General features: G+C 37.7%; 2 protein-coding genes across 9 annotated transcripts in view; both read left to right on the forward strand.

Moving 5' to 3' along the window:
- Positions 1-4,731: 4,731 nt before the first annotated feature.
- Positions 4,732-14,066, forward strand: figla (folliculogenesis specific bHLH transcription factor). 4 transcript variants are annotated; one of them, XM_007564722.1, is made up of 6 exons: positions 4,732-4,780; positions 4,935-5,138; positions 6,729-6,875; positions 6,984-7,073; positions 8,729-8,878; positions 10,459-10,735. In XM_007564722.1, the coding sequence occupies exons 2-6, from the start codon at positions 4,953-4,955 to the stop codon at positions 10,651-10,653; spliced, it is 768 nt and encodes a 255-aa protein (XP_007564784.1). In that variant the 5' UTR covers positions 4,732-4,780; positions 4,935-4,952; the 3' UTR covers positions 10,654-10,735. The 4 variants fall into 4 exon arrangements, with proteins under 4 accessions (XP_007564784.1, XP_007564785.1, XP_007564786.1 ...); XM_007564723.2 differs by having other exon boundaries at positions 4,769-4,832; XM_007564724.2 differs by lacking the exons at positions 4,732-4,780; positions 10,459-10,735 and adding exons at positions 12,867-12,929; positions 13,839-14,066 and having other exon boundaries at positions 4,839-5,138.
- A 1,659-nt stretch (positions 14,067-15,725) lies between these two features.
- add2 (adducin 2 (beta)) overlaps positions 15,726-24,579 on the forward strand; it is a 24,034-nt gene continuing 15,180 nt past the window's right edge. Inside the window, exons 1-2 of one of the 5 annotated variants that reach the window (XM_016677837.1) lie at positions 15,726-16,094; positions 23,584-23,784. In XM_016677837.1, coding sequence (XP_016533323.1) covers positions 23,644-23,784 — 141 coding nt within the window. In that variant the 5' untranslated portion in view covers positions 15,726-16,094; positions 23,584-23,643. Of the gene's footprint in view, positions 16,095-21,741; positions 21,852-23,583; positions 23,785-24,579 lie in introns of those variants that run through there. The other 4 variants (XM_007564728.2, XM_016677838.1, XM_007564726.2 and 1 more) reach the window with 4 other exon arrangements.

The raw sequence follows: 24,579 nt of genomic DNA on the forward strand, positions 1-24,579 counted from the left end.
ACTGTACTTAAGTACAGTAACGAAGTACTTGTACTTCGTTACTTCCCACCACTGCGCCCAGCACACCAACCGGGACAGGCGATCAGTAGGGCAGATGTTTGATAATCTACTATCGCTGTGGTAGATTAGCTACCACAATAATCTACAGAATGTGAAAAGTTCAAAGGGCAGTGCCTTTTTTACAAGGTGCTGTACTTTCACTTTGTTTCAGCAGAAACATGGATTCCATCTTATATGTTCAGGTCGCAGATGTGCTCCGCTTTATTGAACTGCATTCACTGTGATCAGTATTTTCATTATTCTTACCAAAATAATATTAAAGTTATATTGAACTACGAGGACCACTGAATGCAACAAAGTAATATTGTGGATGAGTATGAATGGTACTGCACTCCTGTCAAACAAAAGTATGTCTCCTTTTTTTATTCTTATTCAAGAGTTATATGGACTACAAACACTAGACACATAATTTAAAAACGAACCAGCAGTCTGGATGGGGAAGAAAAAGCCAACCAGAAAGTCTCGGGCAGGTTGATGCTGACCATGAAATCTGCTTTGTCTTATTTCAGAGTGGCTTTGACTTTTTCTGTTTTGTTTTCTTCATTAACCTCAGTGCACTTTATCTGAGAAAAAGAAATTGCTATGATCCTTTCATTTGTTTTCCCTTTTGATCTTTTTTTTATTGTTGTGTTCTTGTGTCTTGCCATGTTGGTTTATTCCTCGTGTCAGTCTAGTTCTCGTTTGTGTTTTGGATTTACACAGTTAAGATTATTATTTCTTAATGTTGCTATTCGGGTTTCTTTTTCCTTTATCCTGTTTTTTTCTTCACCTCAGCCTTCCACGTTTCTTCCCTTCCCAGCTGTTAAATGTCTCCTCATTTATGCCTGCCTTCTCCTTTCCTGAGCTGCATCCGCTCATCTGGTCCCTTTGTCATTTTCACTCCCACCTCAGCATAGTTAGATGGCAGTGTTGTGTAATAATAAACTTATTTGAGCTTCATATCTTGTCATATCAGATCCGGATCAAATAAATACCTGGAGTGTTGCCTTGATTCTTTCATGCATGCTGTTTGAGAAACGCTGGATCTCCCATGACAGTTTCCACGCCGAGCTCACCCACGGCTCCTTCAGACTAGCCAGCAACAATTAGCAAACATATCAGCTGAGCTCATTATACGAGCTCCTTCTCAGTAAAATGCTGGTAAAAATGCTGTTAAAGGGTTAGTAGAGGAGTGAAGTTGTGACAACTTCCTGAAGACAGAGTTTCAGAAAGAGCAGGAGCTTCTTAAAGAGACAGAGGCCCAATTTTAAGGTTTTCAATTAGAAAGTCAAATTTCTTTTAAGTCTTTGATATATACAACATTTTTATAACAACTGAAGGTTACATAGTTACTTTATTCTGCTATAAGATGATTTTATGTGGCTGGAAAATGCATAATACATGATACTTTATCTCACTGTTCTCTTCTGACTCAGTCTGTTTATTTCCATCTCTTTCCATTATCCTGTTGTGTTTTCTAGTCTAATTTGTCCTATTTTTTTTGTACTTTTTTTCCATTTAGTCATAATTCAACAACAGTCCCATTCTCCTGTCTGTGTTTTGTCCAGCTTCCAGGTTACCCTTCACAACAGAAACAGTTTCTTTCCGTTTCACTTTCTGCTTTACTTAACTCGTTCATTGACCGTTGTTGTCCACAAACACCTTCTGTGATTATGCGATTATTTAAGGCTATAATTGCTTATTTCTTCAAATAATTACAGAAAAAAACATGACTGTACATAAAGCTTACACACAGTCAGTTCATTATTGTCTGTCTAAAGAGGATTTTGCTCCAGTTGAAGTGATCGACCTAAAAAGACCTGCTCCGCTTATACAATAGCCTTCATCTAATTCTAGAGCCTTCATTATGGTTGAATATATAAGCAGTCCTTCATAGATTCCATCTACGCAAAGATTTGAGCATAATGAATAAATCAATATTCCATATCCAAATCCATTAAATCTTTTGAATCTATAAGCTCAGTAACCAGTTCATGGCAGTGGCTTTGAAGACTCTATGATCTGACGAAGCAGGAGGAATGTGGCTGTATGTGAAACAATCCCGCTATTTTTCACCTATGGTGATTAAATTAACATACTCTGTTAGAATGGTATTGAAATGCTTTGTTGTGTCTCAACAAATAAATGCTCTGTTGTTATTTATCGTTTACTTGTCTTATCCGCTTTTCAAAGCACTTTCACATCACGAATCACATTCAGAAGTGTGCACGGATCGATAAATAATAAATCACTGCGTTGATGGGCTGCGTTAGCTTCAGCGTCCTTTCCAGGAATTCTTTGAAACCGTTACGTGTAAAAACGTTCACCTACTTGCACATTACAGAAGTACGCAGTAAAGTTAATTTCTTTCACTGGCGAAACTTATAAGAAAGAGAATTTAATTAGTAGATAGAGAAGAAATTAAATGGCACATATAATGAAATGCAAAGGAAAAGTACATTTAAATAAAAAATGATTTCAGCTGCTTTTTAAAATGGGTCCAGACTCTCAAAGTCGAAGTGCAGCAGTGTGGAAAGAGTAATCCTTGGAGCTTTATACCTAGTCCTGGGGACCTGGAGTAGATTTTGGTTTGAGGACCTGTGAGCTCGAGGTGGAGCATGAGGCTTTAATAATTTAGATTTATACAAAGGAGCTTGACCATGTATGCCATATCTGCCTGAGGTGTGTGTGTGTGTATGTGTGTGTTGTCCTCTCTTGCAGAAAAAGCTGACTGACTCCACTTGCTGCTTGTCTGAGCTCATCAAAAGCTGCTATATGGCAGTGGCAGAGAACCCGGATGATTTCCAGTCTTCTGTCCACTCTATAGTAGTAAACTGGATCCTGTTGTGATTCTCTTTATCACATGTAGTTACTGACCTCTTGAGGCTGCTTTCTGATCCCAGAGTGTTTTGTTTCACTAGCATTCGCTTTGCTTCATCCTTGGTTAGGCTTCCATGTCTGGAACTTAACTCTTCTTCTACATCCTGGATTCTCTTCATCTCCACGGTTCTCCCTCCTAACTTCTACCTGGACAAATTCAAAGTTTACAATTCTAAGCAGTGCAGAAAATCAACATCATCGTTCACCACTTCTCTTTCTGTTCGCTGAAATTCAACCAGAGGAATCCAAGTCAATGGGAGAAAGTCTAGACTGAGCTGTGAAGCAAAATTTGAATTGCGAAGGAAGGTAATGACCAAAGTCCAATTGAGAACCAGTTCTTTTCCTTTTTTAAGCACTCAATTAATCCACTCCTCTTCCTATCAGTCCTCTGGAGAACCTCCTGCCAACAGTATGGTAGCAAATATTCTTAATAAAAAACCTTCCAAGCCATTTGGATGACTTGTTACTTACTAAACCGTTGATGGTTAGTAACCATGCACCTTAGAATAAACAAAAGGCATTTTGTATTCATTGAGGTTCTCTCTGTCTGATATTAAAATCCATCTTATCTATTAAAAAAACAAGTTCATTTTGACAAAAGAAAACCAAAAATCTAAACGAGGGGAAATATTTTTAACGTATGATGGGGACACAGACTCAACTTCTGAATAACTCTTCTGTCTAGTTCTGTGGGATTTCAAGCAAAAAAAAGTTTAATCCTTCGAGCTTTGAAATGGTTTATTCACCTTCCTTTAATCACCTCATTGAAAGGGTTTGAAGGCAAACACATTTCTTTTGCTGGTGAAGCGTTGGTTCACACTGGGTGCAAACATGGAACTCCGCCAAAGCAGATGGCAGCAAGTTACAGTTACACACAACTGTGTAAATTAGGCGGCAAAAGCCCCGTTTTGTTATGGATTATCAAGGAGACCCTGCTGTTGGACTGCTAAACCAGTGACTAGATCTTTTGATTCAACTGCTTAATACTAGAAAAGCTGCAGAATTATAGAAAAAGATATATTTTTCTAGACAGCCTGAGATTCATACATGCAGATCAATCCTGTTTTGGTAAAAAGAAATAAAATCAATTAAAGGGTTCAGTTAAAACATGAGAACATCTATGAAAAATATACAGACAAAATAATAAAAATAATAAAATCCTGTTATGAGAAAGATTGGGTAGCTTACACTAAACACTGGATCCAAAATATAACTCATTATTCTCATTCCATTCAAGACACGGATGGCCATTTAGATTTTTGAATTAAAAAAAAATGTTATTAGACTTCACTAAATGTGGTTCACAAGGTAAAATAAACTTTAATAGTATAATTCAAGCAATGGATGGCATAATTTATTTGACATTGTAAAGTTGATGGAGTTTATCATATTTACATGTAGAACTAAAAAGAAAAGAAAATCATTAAAACTTGTTTCGAGCCACAAATGTTAAAAAAACACTTTTGGAAGAACAACTTCACAATTTAATAAAATTTGTGAAAATGTGAAAATCATCATTGTTAAAGAACCACCACTTTATGTCTTCTTTTAGGTTATTAAACTAAGACAAACAAAACTTTTACAAAAAGATTATTTATAAATTGTCTTCTACGGGACGTTGATGTTTGTGGAAAATAATTTAAGGAAAAAAGCACTTAGTTTCCAAATGTACTCGTGCTATTCTGTTGTGGAAATGTAATGTGTGGTGTGCAGATTAGTTAATAAAAATTTTGACGCGTGGTTTTGTAACAACTAAACATCCGCACATCTAGTACAATTAGTGACGTTTTGTTAAGCGCATCTTAAAATTCAAACAGAAAATGGCAGAGGTGAACTCACCTACATTGAGGACGTCATTCAGGTAAGATCCACTACAGTTGGCGCGAGGCTAATTAACACAACGGGAAGTCCAGGTGTGTTCCTCTGCTCTCCCGGATGTCAAACTCGGGGCATACTCACGTGCGCCGACTGAAATAAAGTGAAAAGAGGACGTGTGTTTTGTTTTTTCTCTTAAGTGAACGAGAGCTGCTACAATGAAGGTTCCAGAACCAGAACAAATGAGTGACATTCTGAAGCGGCTCACCGGGGAGTCCGCGCTGCCCCTCTACTGCAGCATCGAGAAGTTCAAGCGAAGCAGAGACGGGCTGTACTATGTGGCCGAGGACTTCAGCGAAACCGTGAAGAAGAGAGAGCTGGTCAACGCCAAGGAGCGTCTCAGGGTGGGTAATGCTAAACTACTGTATACTGTGTGAATCTCGGTTGGTGAATTTAAGTCGAATTAAAAAAAAACAACAGAAGTTTGATTATAACAAGTGTATTTCTTTCATGGACACCCAACGACAATATAAAGTTCACTTTATCAGAAAGCTTCAGTTAGGAGCTATTTTTACTAAAGTTATGAACATGTTGCAGCTTATCCTCCACAACTCTGGGGGAAGATTGCTGACTTTTTATTACTGGAATATATTATGGAAAGAGAAGTGGTGGAAAGAAATACACACAAGATTGTGTAGCAGAGGCAATTAAAACATTTTTGGACTTGGAGCTGACGACGATATTCAAATTTGTTGAGCTGTACCTCTGACTTGTAGCATATAAATCACAGAGAAACGTGAGTTGAGAATACTTTTATTTTAAATTGTTCTAATAACCCAAGTGATGCTCATTATTGGCTATACTGTGCTTTCAGAAGTTTCTGAACTGAAGATTAAATCCAGCTAAGTTTAAAATGGAATTATTCCTGACATTATTTGAAAGTAATATTTGCATAAATTAGAGGTACACCTAATGATTATGGATTAATCTAACAATTTTTTTTTAGTTTAATCCAATGTAAGTGTAGCACGAATTAAAAATATTTTCACCAAAGTAATACAAAATTTTAATATTGCAATGTTATTTTTTCTTTAAAGCATCGTATGGAGCACAACTCTGTAACAAAAATACTTGAAATGTGAACAGATTTACAGTATGACATGAAATCTCAATTAAAAGTATGTTAAAGGAAATAAAGTCCAGCACATTCAACAAATTAAATGAAGCCATGTTACATTCTTCACTTTTTGAAACAATACTTAAACAAATCTTAATGACAAGACATCTGTTTTTAGTTGAAACTACAACATTGCTTAAAAGTAGTATAAGTGCAGATGTAGCCTTTCATAACTAAACTACTCAAACACAATAACTTCTCGAACACACAAACCCACTTAAACATTGGAGTGGAGGAATGTCAGCATTTCTGCATGCTTTGCTGTCAGACTTACTGGGAGGATTTTTTGTATCAATGATCCCTGCACCTGAAAGAGGCTCTCAGATGGAGTTGATGTTTCAGGGATTGATTGATGGATGGATGATTTATCAGGTTCAGTGATGGTGGGGAACCTGCTTCATGTTGTTTTCACCACTGGAACCGGATCTCGTCTGCAGCAGTAGCAATCATTGTTCACTAGAATACATGAGTCCATGAGGTCAAGGGTGTAAGAAAATAGACGGATGGACGGATGAATATTCTGTTGTCATTCCACAGTTTAAAAGTTCCTTTTATGAGTGAATATATGTAAACCTCTGAAAAGCACATTTTTGGAATGTCTTTTTGAGACTTAAAAAAATAAGTTGGCATCAAACTTAATGCTGTTTAATTTGATCATTTACTTCTGCCCTATTTACAATGACCTGCTCTGTAGCTATTTTGAAGTTATGAAACTGAAAAATGTTGCTGCTTCTCATCCAGCAGGAATATTCAGAGTTGCCATTATTCTTGCCATGCTGCCTCTTGTCATGACATTGTCCTCTTTGTTTCCGTGCAGATCAGGAACCTGAATGCCATGTTCTCCCGTTTGAAGCGCATGGTTCCACTGATGCGGCCTGACCGCAAGCCGAGCAAAGTGGACACACTCAAAGCCGCCACTGAATACATCCGCCTGCTGCTTGCTGTTTTGCGCGATACTGAAAATGTGGGTATTTGATTCACAGATTTAATACAACACACATCTGTTGTCTCCAAGGACGGTACTGTGATTGGTTTTGAAATGGTTTCTTCTTTTTTTTTTTTTTTTCCCTAGAATGATGGCATGGGGACTGATTTCCTAAAGAATGCAATCACTTTCAGTCAGACTGAAGGCCTGGGCAGTGACTTATGGAGAATGGATGATGTGAGTGTTTTGTTTTTATTTTGCACTCCTACCAGGTAGTTTAAAGTCGGCTTAAACTTTAACACTACAAACCATTTGTAGCTGCTTGTTACTGCAATAACTGCCTTTTTATAGATGGAGAAAAAAAATTGGAATGATACTTTGTTTAAACATTTTAGCAATCTGCTGCAAATAAATATTTAGTCTGATTCTCTACTGTTAAAACCCTAACCTATCCATCTTTGACATTTTGAACTCTGAACAAGTAAAAAAATACTTCAGTTTTTTAATTTTCTTTTGTAATAATATTGAGACAAATTGTTCTGCGTTGCAAAGTACACATTAAGCTCAGAATAAGCCAGAAAGTGGACATGCGTTTTGTATTCACTCAACTACTCCACCCACAACTTTGGAGAGAGAGAACTAGCGGTCAATTGTGATTTCTTTAGGAGGTTTTGAGAAGTTTGAGGCTTACATAAAAAAATAATAAAAATTAAAAAAATTATCTCAGGGTATCTAGCAGACCTCATTAATGGTGGCTGTGCTTTGCTAGCACTGGTGGATCTCCTAAAACCTCCTGGAGCTGTAAAATAATTGAGGAAGTTAAAATGCAGTTCTTCATGTGATACTTTCCTCTGCTAATCATTGCATTGCGACTCTGATGTAGCTTCACAAAGCTATTCATAGCTACAGCTATCAACTACAAGTTGTTCAGGACATCATTGTTTGATGTAAAGCCAAGCTGAGTGGACATTGTCTTTCTAACACAGTTTTCAAATCCCCAGTCAACTCGGTGTCAATGCTCACTAATCAGGTTGCTGCTTCATTGACCTGCCAAGGTGACAGGAAGTCAGGAAGCAGTTTGAAACTTTGTCACTTGAGCTGTTTAGTGCAGGCAGACTGAATGGCTACCTGCACTATACAGGCAGCATTATTTACTTCATCACCTGTTTGCATTGCAATTATGTTTACTTTTACCCCAATTTATGACAATCAAAATAACACAAATGGATTTGACTTTACGGCAAAACAACCAAAAGTATCAAATATGCACAGTATTAGGAAAAAACAGCAGAAGCACTCTGCTTAAAAAAACAAAACAAAAAAAAACTGATTAGCTGGCAGTGTTTTATCATAAATTATTTTGTCTGCTCACTGGCAGGACTGTCTAAAGACGACCAAAAAGGTTTTCTCATTTAGACCTAAACCTATACCCAAAGCATAGATCACATTTTTACTAAGAAAAAAAATTATACATGTAGTTCACACTTTATCCATCTCTAACTAATTGACGTATGTATGTAAGCTTTTGTTTTTTTCTGTGGCATTTTAGTTTAGCTGTCCTTTTTTTATTTGCTTAGGAGTTTTGTGTGACTGTTGGATGGTTTACAAAATGTTTGATCTTCAGCTTCAACTTCAGCTGCATTTTGCACGAAAATCTCTCTATAAAGTCCTATTTTTAATACTGATTGAATTGTCCACACCAAACTGACTCATGATATATATTAGCAGAAAAATGGCCTAGTCAAAGCCTAGATCTCAATCCCCATTAGATGCTATGCTTGTCTTTAAAGGCATACTTCATTTTTTTTCCCAATTGAGAGACATTGCCAACTTTTAGAGCAGAAAGAAGTCCTACCTTTAATGTTTTTATTTTGGGGTTTTCCCTCTGAAAGCTGCTGAACATAGACGACCACCTGGAAGATGGCTTCACTTTGCCTCCAGAAGCGGCGCCAGAGGATGGTGAAATGCCCAGGCTGGTGTTGCAAAACTGTGTGATGCCTGCATACCAGCTCATCATCCAAGTTGCTCCTGATCAAGCGCCGGTATTTATTCAGTTTTACAAATATTATTTTTCCTCATTCATTGTATTCTGAACTGAAAAACCAGGAGATTCTCCTTTCGGTAAGATTGAGTTAATTTTCTATTGCTTGTAAAATGTTTCACATTTAAAAGGGGGGAAAAAAAGAGAAAGAAATGAAAAAGATTGATTCCTCGTCAACCTATACAACTAATTCAAAGCAATGGCCACAAATGTCAAAGCTGAATTATTTTCTGCATGTTCTAAATGAAAATAAGTTCACATAACTTTTATTCAATGCTTGGGGTCTGTGAATAATCCTCTGGGATAAAGTAATGTACGTCAGCAAAATCACACCTGGACAATTAGCACTGTGCCATGTCTTCTGAATAATCTTGGATCTCATGATGTCTAGTTCTGTTAGAATTACCTCTAAAATATCTGCTTTGTTTGCATAAAACATGGCAGACTTTGAGTTTCAATCTCTATTTCATATAATCAGTGCTTGTCATAAAAACAGAGACTATAAATGTCTCTGTGCTAAAGACTGATGTGGCTCATCCTAACGACTCTAATGTGTTGGTTATGGTGCCGTAGTCTTTTTTTTCCCCTGAATCAAAGAAGCTGCTTCCTCTCAGCGTCAGGAAGAGTTTATTCTCCCCGTATCAACTCGTTTAGGGAATCTGAAATGAAAGAGTTATAAAATCTTCTGCAAAGCATTTTAGTAAAGAAAAACAAACTAATAAATATAGAAATGCTATGATTGCATTACAAAACTGTAAAAGTTTAAAACTTTTTTTCCCCTCCTTTGTTTTCTCCTCTCAGGAGTGTTAGCCAGTGTGTGACCGTTTTATTTGGCCAAGTTTAAAAAAGAAAAAAAATCTTAATTTTTTTGTGCTTACAAGACATATTTGTCATGCACATTATTGGAGAAAACGAATACGGGTTTTTACTAAAAAAAAAAAAGTTTGTCATTCAAAATTTAGTTAAATTTCAAAGTTTAGAGCAGGGGTCACCAACTCCAGTCCTCGAGGGCTACCATCCTGTAACTTTTAGATGTCTCTGCTCAAACACACCTGGATCAAATAAACTGCTCGTTTCCACCCTATTGCAGAGAGGAATGAATGATGGTGAGGGAACTCAGACATTTTGGAGCAGAGGTGAATCTAAAAGTTGCAGGATGGTAGCCCTGGAGGACTGGAGTTGGTGACCCCTGGTTTAGAGCAACAACAAATGTCAGGAGGTTTAACGCTACTCGTATTTGTACAGAAAATATCCAGTACTGTTCAACACACATGCCAAATGGTGTTTTTCCTTTTTTTTTTTTTTTTCCTTCCTCTGTATTTTAAGTCGTTTGTTTTTTACTAATATTCTGTCCAGTCATCATTCCAGCTCAGAAGGCATATTGAAGAAATTAACAGGCAAGTGGAGGACAAAAGTGTCCAGAATGACCTCAGTCTGTCCTCTGCCTTTGAGTTTCAGCAGTGGTTTGTGTCTGAAGAGGAAAAACTTAAAACTTGGGGGGAAAAAAATACAGCAAAGCTTGACTCAAGGGAAAAACTGGTTTCTAAAGTGGAGAGCTCTACATGGCCACTTCCCCCTCAGGTCATCCTCCTCTCTGTACCCTCTGCGCCGTGGGGAGCACAACTTTCCCAAGACTGGAGTTTACTCCCACCACATAAAGAAGACGCTGATTCAGAGTCAAAAACTACCTGTTTAAAATATTACACTGTATGTAATTGGTCAGTTTTATTCAGTATAACTTTAAGTCTTTATTGCTTTGTTTATAAAAGGCTTTAAATAAAACTTTAAGTAAATGTATTTAAAGTTTAACAGATGGAAAACTCTGAGATTTTAGATCAGTAATAAAACAATATCAGCACATTTGTGTTTGTACATTTCTTTTTTAGATCTCTGTTAGTAAAACATTTTTTAGTCTTATTTTATTCTGAAAGAAAACACATTTGAGGCTGAGAAGTTTAAAACTTAAGTCACGTTTACACTGCAGTGAAAAGAATAGTTCACTTTGTTTTTTTCTTAGTCAATCAACACAAATCTATTTTGTCACTCAAGTTGTTTGCAGTCCATCTTCACATATGTCCTTAAATCTGATACAAATCACATCCTCCTTTTCATTTTTTTTGTTTTTTTTATTAGGTTTATTTCAATAAAGCTACTGTTTCATCTCACTATCACATTGAACTAGTTAGTTTTGTGTTGTAGGAAGCCAAAAGTGTCGATGTCTACTATATGTAATGGACATGGCTCATGTGGCATACCCAGATAATGAGTCTAGTTATAATTTTATTGGCTCAACATGCATTAAAAACATGTTGAATCTGTGTTTACATGTTTACTTTTGTAAACACAATGTGCTGCCTGTTGTCTAATGGCGACTGCATTTAAGTTAATGCGTAAACAAATGCAGACGTTACGACTTGACCCAAAGAGATTAGTTTGATTTAGTGATGTTCAAGTCTCTAAGTACAGACTTGAATATGTCTACGAGTTTGCTGTGATAGTATAATGTAAGACAGATAATCTGTGAAAAGATCAAACTCCTCCCTGTGTTCCTGCAGAAATGTTTTACTTCCAGTCAGAACCACAAGGAGGGTCTTAGCGCTGTCAATCATACTTGTAGAAGCGCTGCTAAATGTCTTAATGGAAGGGAAACAACTTGCCGTTCCAGGAAAAACGGTTTATTTACCATCAAATGTGGCCATCAAATGTTATTTACCATCAAATGTGGCCATGCTAACTAGCCTTAGCATTCATTGCAGACTCTGTTGTAGGGAACTCGTTGTAGGAGAGCAGAGAGCAAAAGGGAGGGTGTGAGCAGCACGTACACAAGCAGGTTTGACGGTGCCACGACCCTCCTTCTGCCTGTGATTAGTTGTTTTTGACAGTCGTGTATTTCTGCCAATGACGGTAGGACCACCAGGAGAGGCAGATCACCACATGGTGACAATTTTAACAAATATGTAAGACATCTATTTTATTTATTTTTTAAATAAAAGTTGCATACTGCAGCTTTAAACTCGTCAAACACAATCCTAAACTCGTAGCTTCCATCTGTAAATGTCTCTGCTGTTTCTCACTTGGAATATAAGGTTGGTTCCGTCCTCAACACCTAATTTTCTCCCTTGAAAGGCTGAATTGTTCTTGTTCAGCAGGTCTTGCAGCTCACTGCAGATGTAAGGCTTATTTAGGAAGCATATCACATTGTCTGACAGACGAATCTTGAAGGAAAATTAGATGCGTTTGACAAAGGGATCCTCTGGGCATTTGTTTCTTTAGTTTTCCTCCAATAACACATTTACACCACTGGAGTTTGTCAAACTACAAAAGCAATTAAAGAATGTTTGTGAAACTGTCTAATTTTTCAGTTTGTAACAAATATTTCTGAAAACAAATTGAATAAATGCATGATTTAGTATTAATCAGAAATTATCTAAACACAACCGTGTGAAGGCAAAAAAACCAAACAAAAAAACCGTGCAGTCTTTCAAACAAAGACGTGCAGCCTTCGTTTACGATTCTCCAGAGATTAACTCTGCCAACAATGGGCAATCACATATGTTTGATTCCAAAAGTGATCTGGCAGAAATGCACTACAATTATGACTGGCAATCGGCACAAAGCGTTTGATTGTCTGACATCTGAAAAACAGTCGCACTATCTTCACAAGTGCTTCATCGTCTGATTGGATAATTTAAGGTGAAGAGGTTTGTATCAAACCATGATTTTTTTTTTTACCCCTACAGAGGACAAACTTGTACCATTGTTCTGTTAACAGAATTGATCTTGCACCCAGATTTTTAGGTTTTAATGCAAGTTTGTGTTTTTCACCAGACAACAAAATGGCACATCGACATAAGAGCCTTGATTCGGATGAGGAAGTTTCAGCTTCAAATATTAATTATTGAAAGTGATTTTTATTTGGTTTTCTTTGTGTGTTATCTTCTAAATAATGTGTAAACTTGACCTCTTTTTCTGTCTGCTTTATTTAACAGATGTCTCAGCCTTGATGGGCACTTTGATCAGATTGGTTGAACCGGCAGTAAAACATCTGACAGGTTGGAATTTTCTCCTATCTTTAATATATATGTTATTATTCTATCAGTCTCATCAATATATAGATTTGAACTTGATCAATAGTGACTGAAATTCCAAATTTTAGCTTATAAAAACATTTTGAGATTGCAAATATGTGAAAGCCCACACTTTTAAGCAATTGTTTTAAAATCTGGGATTAAGTTAATTTTTTACTGCAAAATCAGAACACCTTATTAAGATTTTTTATAATGTGCTCTTATAAAAAATAGTGATTTAAACAAAACTTTTTGAAGATTTTTGGCATTTGTTTAAACATTAAGAAAAAAAACAGTTTAATAGATCTAGCACAGACTGTGTTACTCTTGTATGTGGTCAAAAACATATTGGATAAACAAACTTCTTCCACTTTTCTTTTCCCTAGAAATCTGCATATTCTTTCCTAAAATATTAGTACCACAGTAGCTCTTTTTCTACTGAATTTAAATGCGTTCCTCTGCTGCCCTCTTGTGGCGGTGAACTTTAACTGCTGCCACAGACTAGCGTGAGTGGAATCGCAAATGACAAAATTACTTCCCATTCTTTAAATGTTTCTGATGAGCCTTGTCTGATTAGAACTAATATTCTAATTTATTATCATCACATTTTAATTAAATCACCTTTAATCAATCAAATAAGACAATTGCTAGTTCTCATTTACAATGTTTATTTTTATTGAGGAAAGCATTAAAAGTATGTATTTTATGATGTATGACTCAGTGTTGGCCGGTCTTTTAAAATCCCTTTAAAATGTGGACATTTGTGATTTCGGCGTTAAACACTTTGCTATTTTTAGCAAAGCTTTCCTGAATCTCAAGAAAATAAACATATTCTAAGGTAGTCACTATAACTAAACTGATTGGATAGAAATCTAATATCTCTGTTGTTTTCAGGAGCTGCTGTGAAGAAATCATTGAGAAGAAACCTTTTTTTCTTTGGTTTTATTTAATTTTTTTGTTCAAATCTAAATTTCATTGTAAATGTAACTTTTGTTTTCTGTTTGAGCCCACTGGATGGAGAACATTTACGTTGTAGTAAAGGTCAAAAAATAATGTTTTACTTCCTGGATGAGCCATTGCCTTCATTGGTCTAAACTGGATAAGTAAAGATGAGAACAAGAATTGCAATGTTGACTTTTTATTAAAAATTACCACAGGAATTGTAAAATTATCAAAACCTAAATTACTGTGCATGACATACTGCATTATATAACACTTAGACAGTCATTTCAGTGGAATAATATATTTACAAAAAAAATCTAAGTGCAATGACTACATTACAGTGAGGCTGGTTGTCATTAAAACTGTGACGTAGTTGACCTCTGATACTTCATGAGTTCAGCTCACTTTCTTACACTTTGACCTGAACACTGCTGTTTTTTTGTTTTTTTTAATGACAAACTTAGAATGAGTGCAGCTTACTTAACCATGCTCTAGTTTGGGATTAATGAAAGACATACCCTGTATTTTTCTGGGACAAACTCGGGACATTTTGTGTGTAAAAGAGCTGCAACAACATTTTCGTTGAAGACGAGCTCAGCATGGCTGCTCAGTGTGTGAAGGCAGCAGAGAAAAGCCTTTTCTATTGAGCTCAAAATTGAGCTCGGTTGTATCCTGTTTCCAGTTATAATCTTTAAAGTCTCTCTCCACTTGACAAGTTAAATTGAATGTACAGGATTTGGAAAACCAGGAACCTGTCTATATAAACAAAAACAAAACATTAAACCAAATGAACTCTGTAGACTTATAAGGCAGAATTGTCTTAAGGCACAAATCTGGGGAAGGGTGCAAAAAAAAATCAGCTTTGAATGCCCCAGTGAGCACGATGGCCTCCATCTTCTGTAAGTGGAAGTTGTTTGGTACCAGCAGAACTCTTCCTGGAGATGGGCTGCCATCTGCGAAGGGGGAGAAAGGTATTTGTGAGTGAGATGGGTGCAAACCTGAACTCTCTGGGGAGAAGATCCTTCCAGAAGGACTAACATCTGTGCAGCACCTCCCCAATCAGACCTGCAGAGGGACCAGTCAAAGCCACTCCTTAGATACAGGCACATAGTAACCTGGCTAGCTTGACAGAACACACCTTAAATGGGTAGCATTGTTTTCCACTCACATAGTGCCATTTTATGGCACAATCTGTTAACTTTCTTACCTTCAGCTGTTACTAATATGCTGAATATGAAATATGACAAAGAAAATTAACTTTGTATTTTACTACCTCTAAATTGAGGTGTTTAAAAACTCCTGCTCTTTCTGAAACTCCACCTTCAGGAAGTTATTACAACATGGCTCCTCTGTTAACCCTTTAAAGTTTTGCGTTGTACTGAGAAAATAGGGGGAGGAGCTTTGTGGAAATGGGCGGGACTTTGTGAGAGCAAGCATTTAGACATCCCTGAATGGTTGAGGGTTTCTCAAACATGCATGAAAGATTCAAAGCAAGACTCCAAGTATACTTTAATGAGAGAATAACATTCTAGCTATTATAAGTGTTATAAAGCATTAAAAAAAGGTTAATTTTACATGACACCACTTCCCAGCTTTAATTATGATTTTTCACTCAGCTGAGGCTGAGGTATTATTTTCATACCACAGCCCTGCTTTTATTTTGCACTCAGCTATTGAAAACATAACATGATTAGAGTATTACATTTGAGGGGGTGGGGCAGGTAGCTTTGTGAAAAGTATATTTGCAATTTCTTTCCCCCAATTTATATACATTTCGTCTTTGTAACAGAAGATGGCGCCTGTTTGACACTAAAACAATCTATTGTTGATCGATGATGTGGTTCTGAGCAGCTTCACGTTTTAGAAGGCAGCGCCATAAATCCAGCAGGATTGTGCGTGGGCCACAGCTTTATCACACAATAATGAAGCACGGTGCCAAGCTTCCCTCCGCAGCGGACTGACTGGCTGGCTCGGTGCGTTTGGGTGTCAGACAAGAAAGGCGTGGCAGTGGGACGGTCCAGGCGAACCGAGCGGTGGAAAGAAAAAAAAAACACACCAAGGTCTAATGACCTGGGATCAGCTGAGGCCCCGGAGCTTCCTCATATAGGAGCGCTGCTGAAACATATTGGCTATATTACTGACTAAATCTGCGCCTCTAAGAGCCACCTTTAGGCCGTGGGTGTGCCTCACATCGGACGCTATCGTGAGGTGAGTTGACGCTGCTGGTTTTTTTTGTTTGTTTTACATTAAAGATGAAAGGACTGGGCGTTGTACTCCATCCTGTTAGCTTTATACAGAACATGTCTGAGGAGATGCAGTCCTCCTCTGTTCACTGGGTCCCGCTCTCCTTTTCTCTTCCAATAGCTGCACTAAAATAGAAACCATGACAAAAGAGAACGCCGTCTTCTCGCGCGCATTGGTTTATGTCGCGCGACTTTCTATTGACTTTAAAATGTGTTTTGAACTACACCATAAATGGTGGGGAAATTATTAGGTGTGATGCTGTGGCCGCCTACAGATTAGCACAGTAAACACGGTGCTGCTGGTTTCTGTGGCCCAGCAGCCTTTGCGACTCGATGCGGAGTCGCTATGGGAGCCGCGCGAGCCTTTTAGCTGACAGAAAGAGGCTTTTGCGTTTAGCTTAGGTTTGTAGAGTATCGAGCTGCTGCTGCTCGCCTCTGCCTGCCCTCAGGCTGGGAGCCATTATTCACTGGTCCTGCTGGTGCTGATGCTGCAGCGCTCGCGAGTGTTGCTAGGCAGCCATGCTGCGCGCGGGCCGCTGTCGTGATGTGGACAGGAGGAAGAGAAACAACAGTACTGTAACACTCGGGTTGCAGAGCCTGGGCGCACTAAACAAAGCGCAGAGCTGATCACATCCTGGATTTCCTTTTGTTTTATTAGCCTTTTACTCGCGATATCAAGATAGACTGCGCTCTTTGACTTTACTTCGCAACAACCACCGTAGTTTGTATTTGACATAACAAGCCAGGGTATATCAGAAATTAAATGTTATGACTCCAAAAGAACTGGAAGAACATAACATGATGTTCCATACAGCTAAGTGAAGCTGTGTTACACTAAAACTGTTCGTTTGTGACAGTCAAATTCTGTAACTATCTCCTGTCACTAAGAAGAAAACTATTTTTTATTGACTCATCCACTTCACTATGGGTTCCACTTCATTTGATTTCTGTAATGTCTCTTTTCATTTTAAGTCTGTTTATATATCGCACTGTTTGGTTGACTTTTTCACATTTTGTACTGGAAGTTTCATCAGTCCCCCCACATCAAAAATACATTCTGTATTTAATACGTGTACTTCACTTCAGCCTGCTTGAAACTTCACAACCTGAAAATGCAGCTTAGTGATACAAAATACACTTTATGTGACTGATGACCTTTAGAAGCATTATACAAATGGGAATGCTTTTCAAGAGCAGTATTTATGTTTGGGGGTCTACGATTGCTGTGGCTCACAGTTGTACAGTTATGCAAATAAAGTAATGAATATTTGTTATTGTCACTTTTATTATCACAATAGTGATAAATGGTGATGAAACTTGATGTCCATGTTCTCCATCTCTAATACTGGATGTCTGGGAGCTCCATAGAAACAAAGATTTAGAATAAATACTAAATTTCTTAATAGTTTTCAAACACTAATTCAGCAAATTATCATAAGAGCTTTTCTGCTCTTAATAGAAAACTGAAATATCACAAGCTGGTTTATTACTGATTAATCAGTTAATCTTTCTAGTCAAGACTGAGAGAGCCTGCATAACAGGTATATGTGGCGTATGGCTTGCTAATTGTATTTTTAAAACGTGGATATCTGAAGTTTTTGACATGACTGAATGTCAAAAAATTAGTTTCAAAAAAGGCTGGCGGTGATTACAAGGAAGTGGAGGGAGGGCAACTCTGGTGTCTCATTAACAAGAGTTCAAACTGAAGGAACGCTATGCTAGCAAATTTCATACACTAGATTATGATAGCAATAACTAAGCCATACATGTTTGCATCGCATTTAGAATTAGGGTGATATTTCTTGTCTTTTTTAAAAGTGTGTAGCAACCTGTGCTGATATGCACGGAGCCTGGCTGTGTGTCTGTGCTGGCAGAGACTGTGTGAATCCCTGCAGCTTCCTGCCAGTCAAACAGATGAAGACAGACCCCAGAGGACAGTCAGCGGGGAGCCATGACCTTCTGTCAGCTGTAGCTTAGTGAGCAATGCGTTCTGACTGGCAGCCGGAACCGGGGCCAGGCTGCTACAAGATGATCATCTCTGCAAGGGGAATCTTTCCCTCTCGGAGACTGTGTGTGTGTGTGAGGCAGAGCAGATCTACTACTAACACGATGCATTTGAGCCACTTCGATTGACTCCAGCGCCAGATCTCTGGAGTCAGAACTGTGAAGAAATCTGATGCCTCTGGTTTTCTCAGAAGTTTCGTTTTTGGATCTAAAATCATTGACCAGATCTCGTCTTAGCCAAGAGACATTTCAGTGATTACTCCCACTGACCTCCTTAAGACTGAGTTTCAACTTAAAAAAAAAAATTATGGTTTAAAGTTTACATTCATTCATTGAGGGAGTGAACAATGATTCTTAAAACTGAAATTGATTGCATAAGTTTAAATTCATCATGTATTGTACTAAGTCAAATTTTATATCTCTACAAGTTGTCAAAAACATGTCTGGAGTGTTGCCTTGATTCTTTCATGCATGTTTAAGAGATCCTTTAATCTCCCATGGCAACCACTCAGCTGTGGAAAACTCCTGAGTGGATCTAGCTCCGCCTTTGAGATGCAAATCCTCCTCTAAGCTGCAGGTTCCAAGCTTCTGAGCTTCCACCTCACAGAGCAGCCCTCCTCTGCAACTCCCCCCATTCAGCTCCTCCAGACTACCCAGCAGCAATTAGCAAACACTTGGTGGAACTGTATCTGCTGAGCTCATTATAGTAGTTACTTCTCAGTTAAACCCTGGTAAAAACATTGTTAAAGGGTTAATAGAGGAGCCATGTTGTTGACTTCCTGAAGGTGGAGTTTCAGAAAGAGCAGGAGCTTCTTAAAGAGGCAGAGCCCCAACATCAAGGCATTAAGTTATGAAGTCAAATTTCTTTTAACACATATTTAATATATACAGTATTTTCATAACAACTGAAGGTAACATGGTTATAAAACAGTAATATGCATCTGGAAAACAGAATTCTGCCTCTTCAAGGCAGGATTGATGTAAGTCACAGACGGGACATCAATAATGTCAGTGGATGAACTTGGCTGCATATTTGTCCACTCTATCTCTTGGCTTACCAGCACAGATTCAGCTTTTAGTCCATACGTTTTCTAAAATTGAGGTCCTGGTCATTCAAAAACCTCAATCTTATCTTTATCGATTCCAAAACTAGTTTTGATGTGTGTTTGGGGAACACCCAACAGTATTTGAGTTTCAGCCATCACACTCAAGGTGGTTCTCTAATCAGTTTCTCCTTCAACACAAACCTGCAGCCGCTGGACGCTTCTGAAACACTTGTCACTGTCTTACAAAAATAAAAGTAAAAAGTTTCATGTCAACAGACAGAAAAACCTTTTTTTCTTTTCTTTTCTTTTTTTTTTTTTACTGTCAACCATAAATCCATTAACCAGTAAAAAAAAAACTAACCCAGAGCTGCTTAATGAAACTCCCATCTGTGAGTGCCAGCTCTCACTCAGACATGAGCACTAAGTGAGGCTTAACAGGGTTGAATAAAAACTCATGTAAAGGTAAATGAATATTTTCAGCGACATTAAAATCTCCCGTTCATGTACTCAGCGGGGCGGCCAGCTGTTTTAAAGGAAAGCGTCCATGGCACAAAGTAATGTGATGATGCAGCGTCGTCAGGCATCAGGCCGACTAAAGAGACGACCAGCAGCACCAGCCTGAGTCACTAGGACCCTCCCTGCAGGAGGGGGAGGCAGTGACTGTCTGCTGCCTCCTCCTCCCCCCTGATATCTAAACCAACATCTATTGTCTGAAGCAGAACAAGAGATGCAGATTTAGAAACATTCTGCTGTTAAACAATTAACATATTCATACAATTATTTTCAAACATTTAAAAAATAATGTCATTTCATTTTGGGGCCCTCTTTTATTTCTAATCTGCATCAATGACTTAAAAACTGTTTGTGAAAGAGCACTGGCTCTTATGTTCGCAGATGATACTTTTAGTATTACACATAGGGAAAAAACAGGTGATCAAACTTTCAAAAATGGATTTCATTTGTTACAACCAATCAAATTAAGTTGTCATGTTAAAGAAATGTAAATAATTAAGTTTGACAAATTTAATTTGATGACATGTAACAATTTAGCTTTTTTTTTGGAGCTCCTCTTTTTTCAGTGCAATCATTTATTTAATATTTCTGAATGGTTTAAAGTTAACCAACTTTAAATATTATTTTTATATTAATTATTGTTAGTACAAAAAACAAAAGATTTAACAAAGATGTGAAATTATACATTGGAATAACCTCTTACAGTGTGTCCCCAAAGGCCTGTTTTATGGGGGCTGAAGCCTCCCTAAGATATTTTCAAGACACACGCACCCCGCACACACCACAATAATTTGGTATTTTGCCGTTTGTTTTTTTAAACTGACCACAAATTCAATATAATGTGGCCAGAATATGAGTTTAAATAAATAACAAAAAGTGGAAATTTTATCTCAAATATGATCATAAATCTGTCAGTTTCCCTTCATATTATGATATTATGGGCAGAATTGCTCAGAAGGTAATACAAGCATGAAAATTTGCACAAAACGTTCTTCAAAGGGTACCTAACAATTTTAGGTGTGGAGCCACAAAGAAATTATAATTATCTTAGCAACGTTTGCTGGGACACCATTTTATGATGTTGATTAACTGTTTTTAGTCGTATATTGTGGTAGAAAAGTTTTCTGTTACCCTGAACACTATTTTAAAAGTGGAATTTAACTTTTTCTTTCTTGTTTCAGTTTGTGAAATTTGGTAAGGCTGCTACATTTGCTCACATCCTGTTTCCCCCCTGGGGCATAAGCCCCCTTGTGATTAAGACCTAGTGATGGCCCTGACCTCCCGCATTCGCCCTCCCTCAGTTTTAGTGCAACTCAGGAAGAGCGCGGCAAATGTCACGGTCGGACTGTGGAGATTGTCCCGTCAGACTGTCAGTTTCTGAACCCACACAAAAAAAAAAAAACTCGTAAAAGCGCGCTACATGTTAGAGTAAAAAAAATAATAAAAAAAATAAAAATGCTAATTTCGAATAACTCGCAATGTTGATTGTTTCTTATACATTTTTGTTCTTTTTTGGCTTTTTTTTTATTCTGGGTTGTTATTAATTACTTTTTATTCCAGCTGCTTTTAAAACAATATTTCTTCGGTTTTTGTTTTGTTTGTCGAAATAGAATATTCTATTATTTCTATATTTAAGCTACAACTCAGGATCTCTATTCCATATTTAACCGCTATTGTGTCCCGATTATGTAATATTTACTTACTCGAAGGCTAATCCCGTTGGTTTTAATCCGGAGGCTCGGTGAAACCTGATGTTTCCTGTCGCGAGCTCTAACAAACGTCCGCGCGGATCCGTTTCGAAAAATCGAGGGGCTGTAACCTGAGAGCGCGTGTCGGCGGAGCTTTTACAGAGCTCTCACAAATCAAGTGAGTCAGTCGGTTAGCGGGATGCAGCGGAGGGCGTGGTGTGTTCAGGCCGTTATCTGGTCCCTGCAGCTCGGTCGGTGTGTACCAGGGAGGGGCCGGCCGGCTGGCTCTCCGCTCCAGATCCTTACTGTAACTCTTTACTCTTTCCTCAACAACACAGCTGTATCATTTCCTCTCAGTGGTGCTCTCTCGCTCTCTGCATGTGAGATCCAAGTGCTTATGCGTGCATTTTCCGCCTGAGCTGCGTTTCCTGCGGTCGGGACCCAGAGGAATACAGCATCCTTAATGTAATGGTATAGTATTCACTTAATGCCTCCATTTAAAAGTTATAAGGAAATGAGAACTTGATGTTCACTTTCTGCTTGCAAGCAGGAAATGAGACTCTTCAAGTCAGGTATTTATAGTTGATCTACAGGACTTTGATTGAATGGTTTATGTTTTATGAATTATTGATAACGCTTGTTGAATTTTTATTTATTTATTTATGGATTTTAATTCTTTTGAAGTTGATGTGCGTGTTGGATTCTCTTGATCTTTTAAGAGAAATTACTTGAAAAGACTTAATCTGTTTCTTCATTAGTGAGGTAAAGAGATTAGGATTAGCATATTTAAGATAGCTTCTCATTTGTCGCAGATTAATGGACCTATACAGACAGATCCTTAAATATTTTTTATCACGTTATAACCACAAAAGTCAATGCATCTAGAGAGGTAGTTCATAACTGAAGATGTTTTACAGATAAAAATCCAAAGTAAAAACAACACATTGGTTTCAGAGGGCCAGGTGTGTAATTTGTTTTAGAAAATTAGAGAACGAACATTGTCATGGAGACCAAGGAGTACAGAGGTTGAATCAGTAAAGCAGCAGCACCAATGTAACTCTGGACAAAATGTAGATATGCAAATTAGGTGGGAGAGTCGACTATTAGCTATGCAGCTCAGAAATCTGGTCTTTATTGAAGAGGGCAAGGAGCATCATTGTTAAAAGTCTTGATTTTTATTAGTTATGTGTATCTTAATGCATTAATGTTTGTTTTATGTCATTTATCTGTTTGTTTTTTTCATTTACAAAGGTTCCGACTGGAACCTTTATATTTGCAAATTTCTGATGCGCCCCTAAATCCAACGCACAACCTGTCTGCTAACGAAAACACTGGATGACAACCCTGCTTCTCTTGGTGTATTGGGGGTCATTTTTGCTTCAAAAATCAAGCTGATGGGAAAGACTATGAATGTGTTCAAGTTGTGCTAAAAGGAGTTAGCAAATCAGCGAGCATATTCGAGACTAAAGTAGCACCTCAGTGCTTAACATGTAGCAGCAGCACAGACGTCCCCAGAGCCATTGTCAGCGTCTTAAATAAATTTATCTGGAGTTCCTGAAACACTTGAAAGTTGAATGGGTAGAAAAACACTTTGCACCAAACCGATGGTTGAATAACCTAAATAACAAATTAAAAACAATAAATTCTTTATTCTTGAGCTAAGATTTCTATTTATTCAATAATTTAACAACAAAAAGGGCTTTTAACTCAAAATGTTGCTTATTTTGTCAGTATATGGTTTTCAATTAAAGACTCTGCAGTTAACCAATTCAGAAATTTTAATGGAGTCCCTCTGCTTATTAAGAACAACCCATAATAATTCTTAGTGAAGTTTTAAACAAAGCATGTAGGAAGAATCCACTGATGAAAACCATGAAACACAAATTAAACTCCTTCCCTGACATTTAAAATATTTACCTGCTTTAAAACATAACACTGCAGATCATATGGGAACATACCACCTCCACAGTGATGCATGGTGGTGGCAGCATCATGCTATGAAGGTGCTTGTCCCAGCTGGTAAAGCTGGTCTTCTCCACAACTCTTTAAACACACAAACAGATCAAAGACTGAAATGTATGTTTTGGAGTAATGCTGCTCTCCACTGCATCTGACTGGGTGTGGGCTACTTGAACAATAAAAATGGGCAAAAAAAAAAAAAAATATATATATATATACATCACATTTCTAATGCATAATGTAGCTTTATTTTTTTTGGCAGGTCTCCACCAGGCTATAACACACCCACTATAAAACACAGAAGATGAGTAAGTCTCCCACCCCAAAGGGCACTCCGGTGCAGCGCAGCCCCAGCGATGGGGTCCCCGAGAGCCTCCAGTCTCCCCAACACTCCACCCCCGTCTCTGGACACAAGAAACGGATCTCCAGCCTCCTTCAGAGTCCGGTGAGAAGGCTGCTTGTTTCTGCAGAACTTGGTACTCTTGTGTTTTAGTTTTTTTATTGCCTTTTTCTTAACTCTAATCTCTCTAAAGATGATCATGCCCTCACAATAAATCTCTGAATTGCCTCTTTAGCAGAGGGGATGTAATTGGAGTAAAAAGCCAGGCCTGGTTGAGTCTTCTAATGTCAGCAGTGACGCAACATGTTGCTGATGAAATTAGATGATCACCTTGAGGTGAATTTGCAGAGGCTTTCCTTTAAAGGGGATGTCTTATGAAAAATTCACATTTAGCACATTTTTCAACTTCCATTTGGGTTTTTACTGCTTCTAAAAACAGCCAAAGAGACTAAAAAGACGACTAAAAACATTAAACTATTGCAGTTTTTTGGCAATAATTTAATGTTTTTTGGTGTCTGGAAAACAAGCCATTTAAAAAAATCTCTGGTATGTAACTCCATCTCGTTTGGTCAGCTGATTTTACCGCTATGTGCACTGTACAGTGGCTGCTGGTAAAAGACAGATTTTTTTTTTTTGGTTGACTTACCATTCAAAACAACTTGCTGCATTCTTGTTGATTGTGCAGGAGGTTCTGCTTCTGCTTTTCAAAGATGTACGGTTGTATAATTACACATTTGTTTCAACCATTTTCATATGCAAATGTAAAATGGACGGCGTGCCTAGCAGTGGCTTATTTGGATTTAAAGTGACAAAAGGCCCTAAGAGAGCTCAAAGTGGAAAACAATCTCATTGTCCAAGAATGATTTTGTGTAAAAAAAAAAAAAAGTAATAAACATATCC

The sequence above is a fragment of the Poecilia formosa genome, unplaced genomic scaffold, assembly GCF_000485575.1.
Source record: "Poecilia formosa unplaced genomic scaffold, Poecilia_formosa-5.1.2 Scaffold167, whole genome shotgun sequence".
Taxonomy (NCBI): Eukaryota; Metazoa; Chordata; class Actinopteri; order Cyprinodontiformes; family Poeciliidae; genus Poecilia; species Poecilia formosa.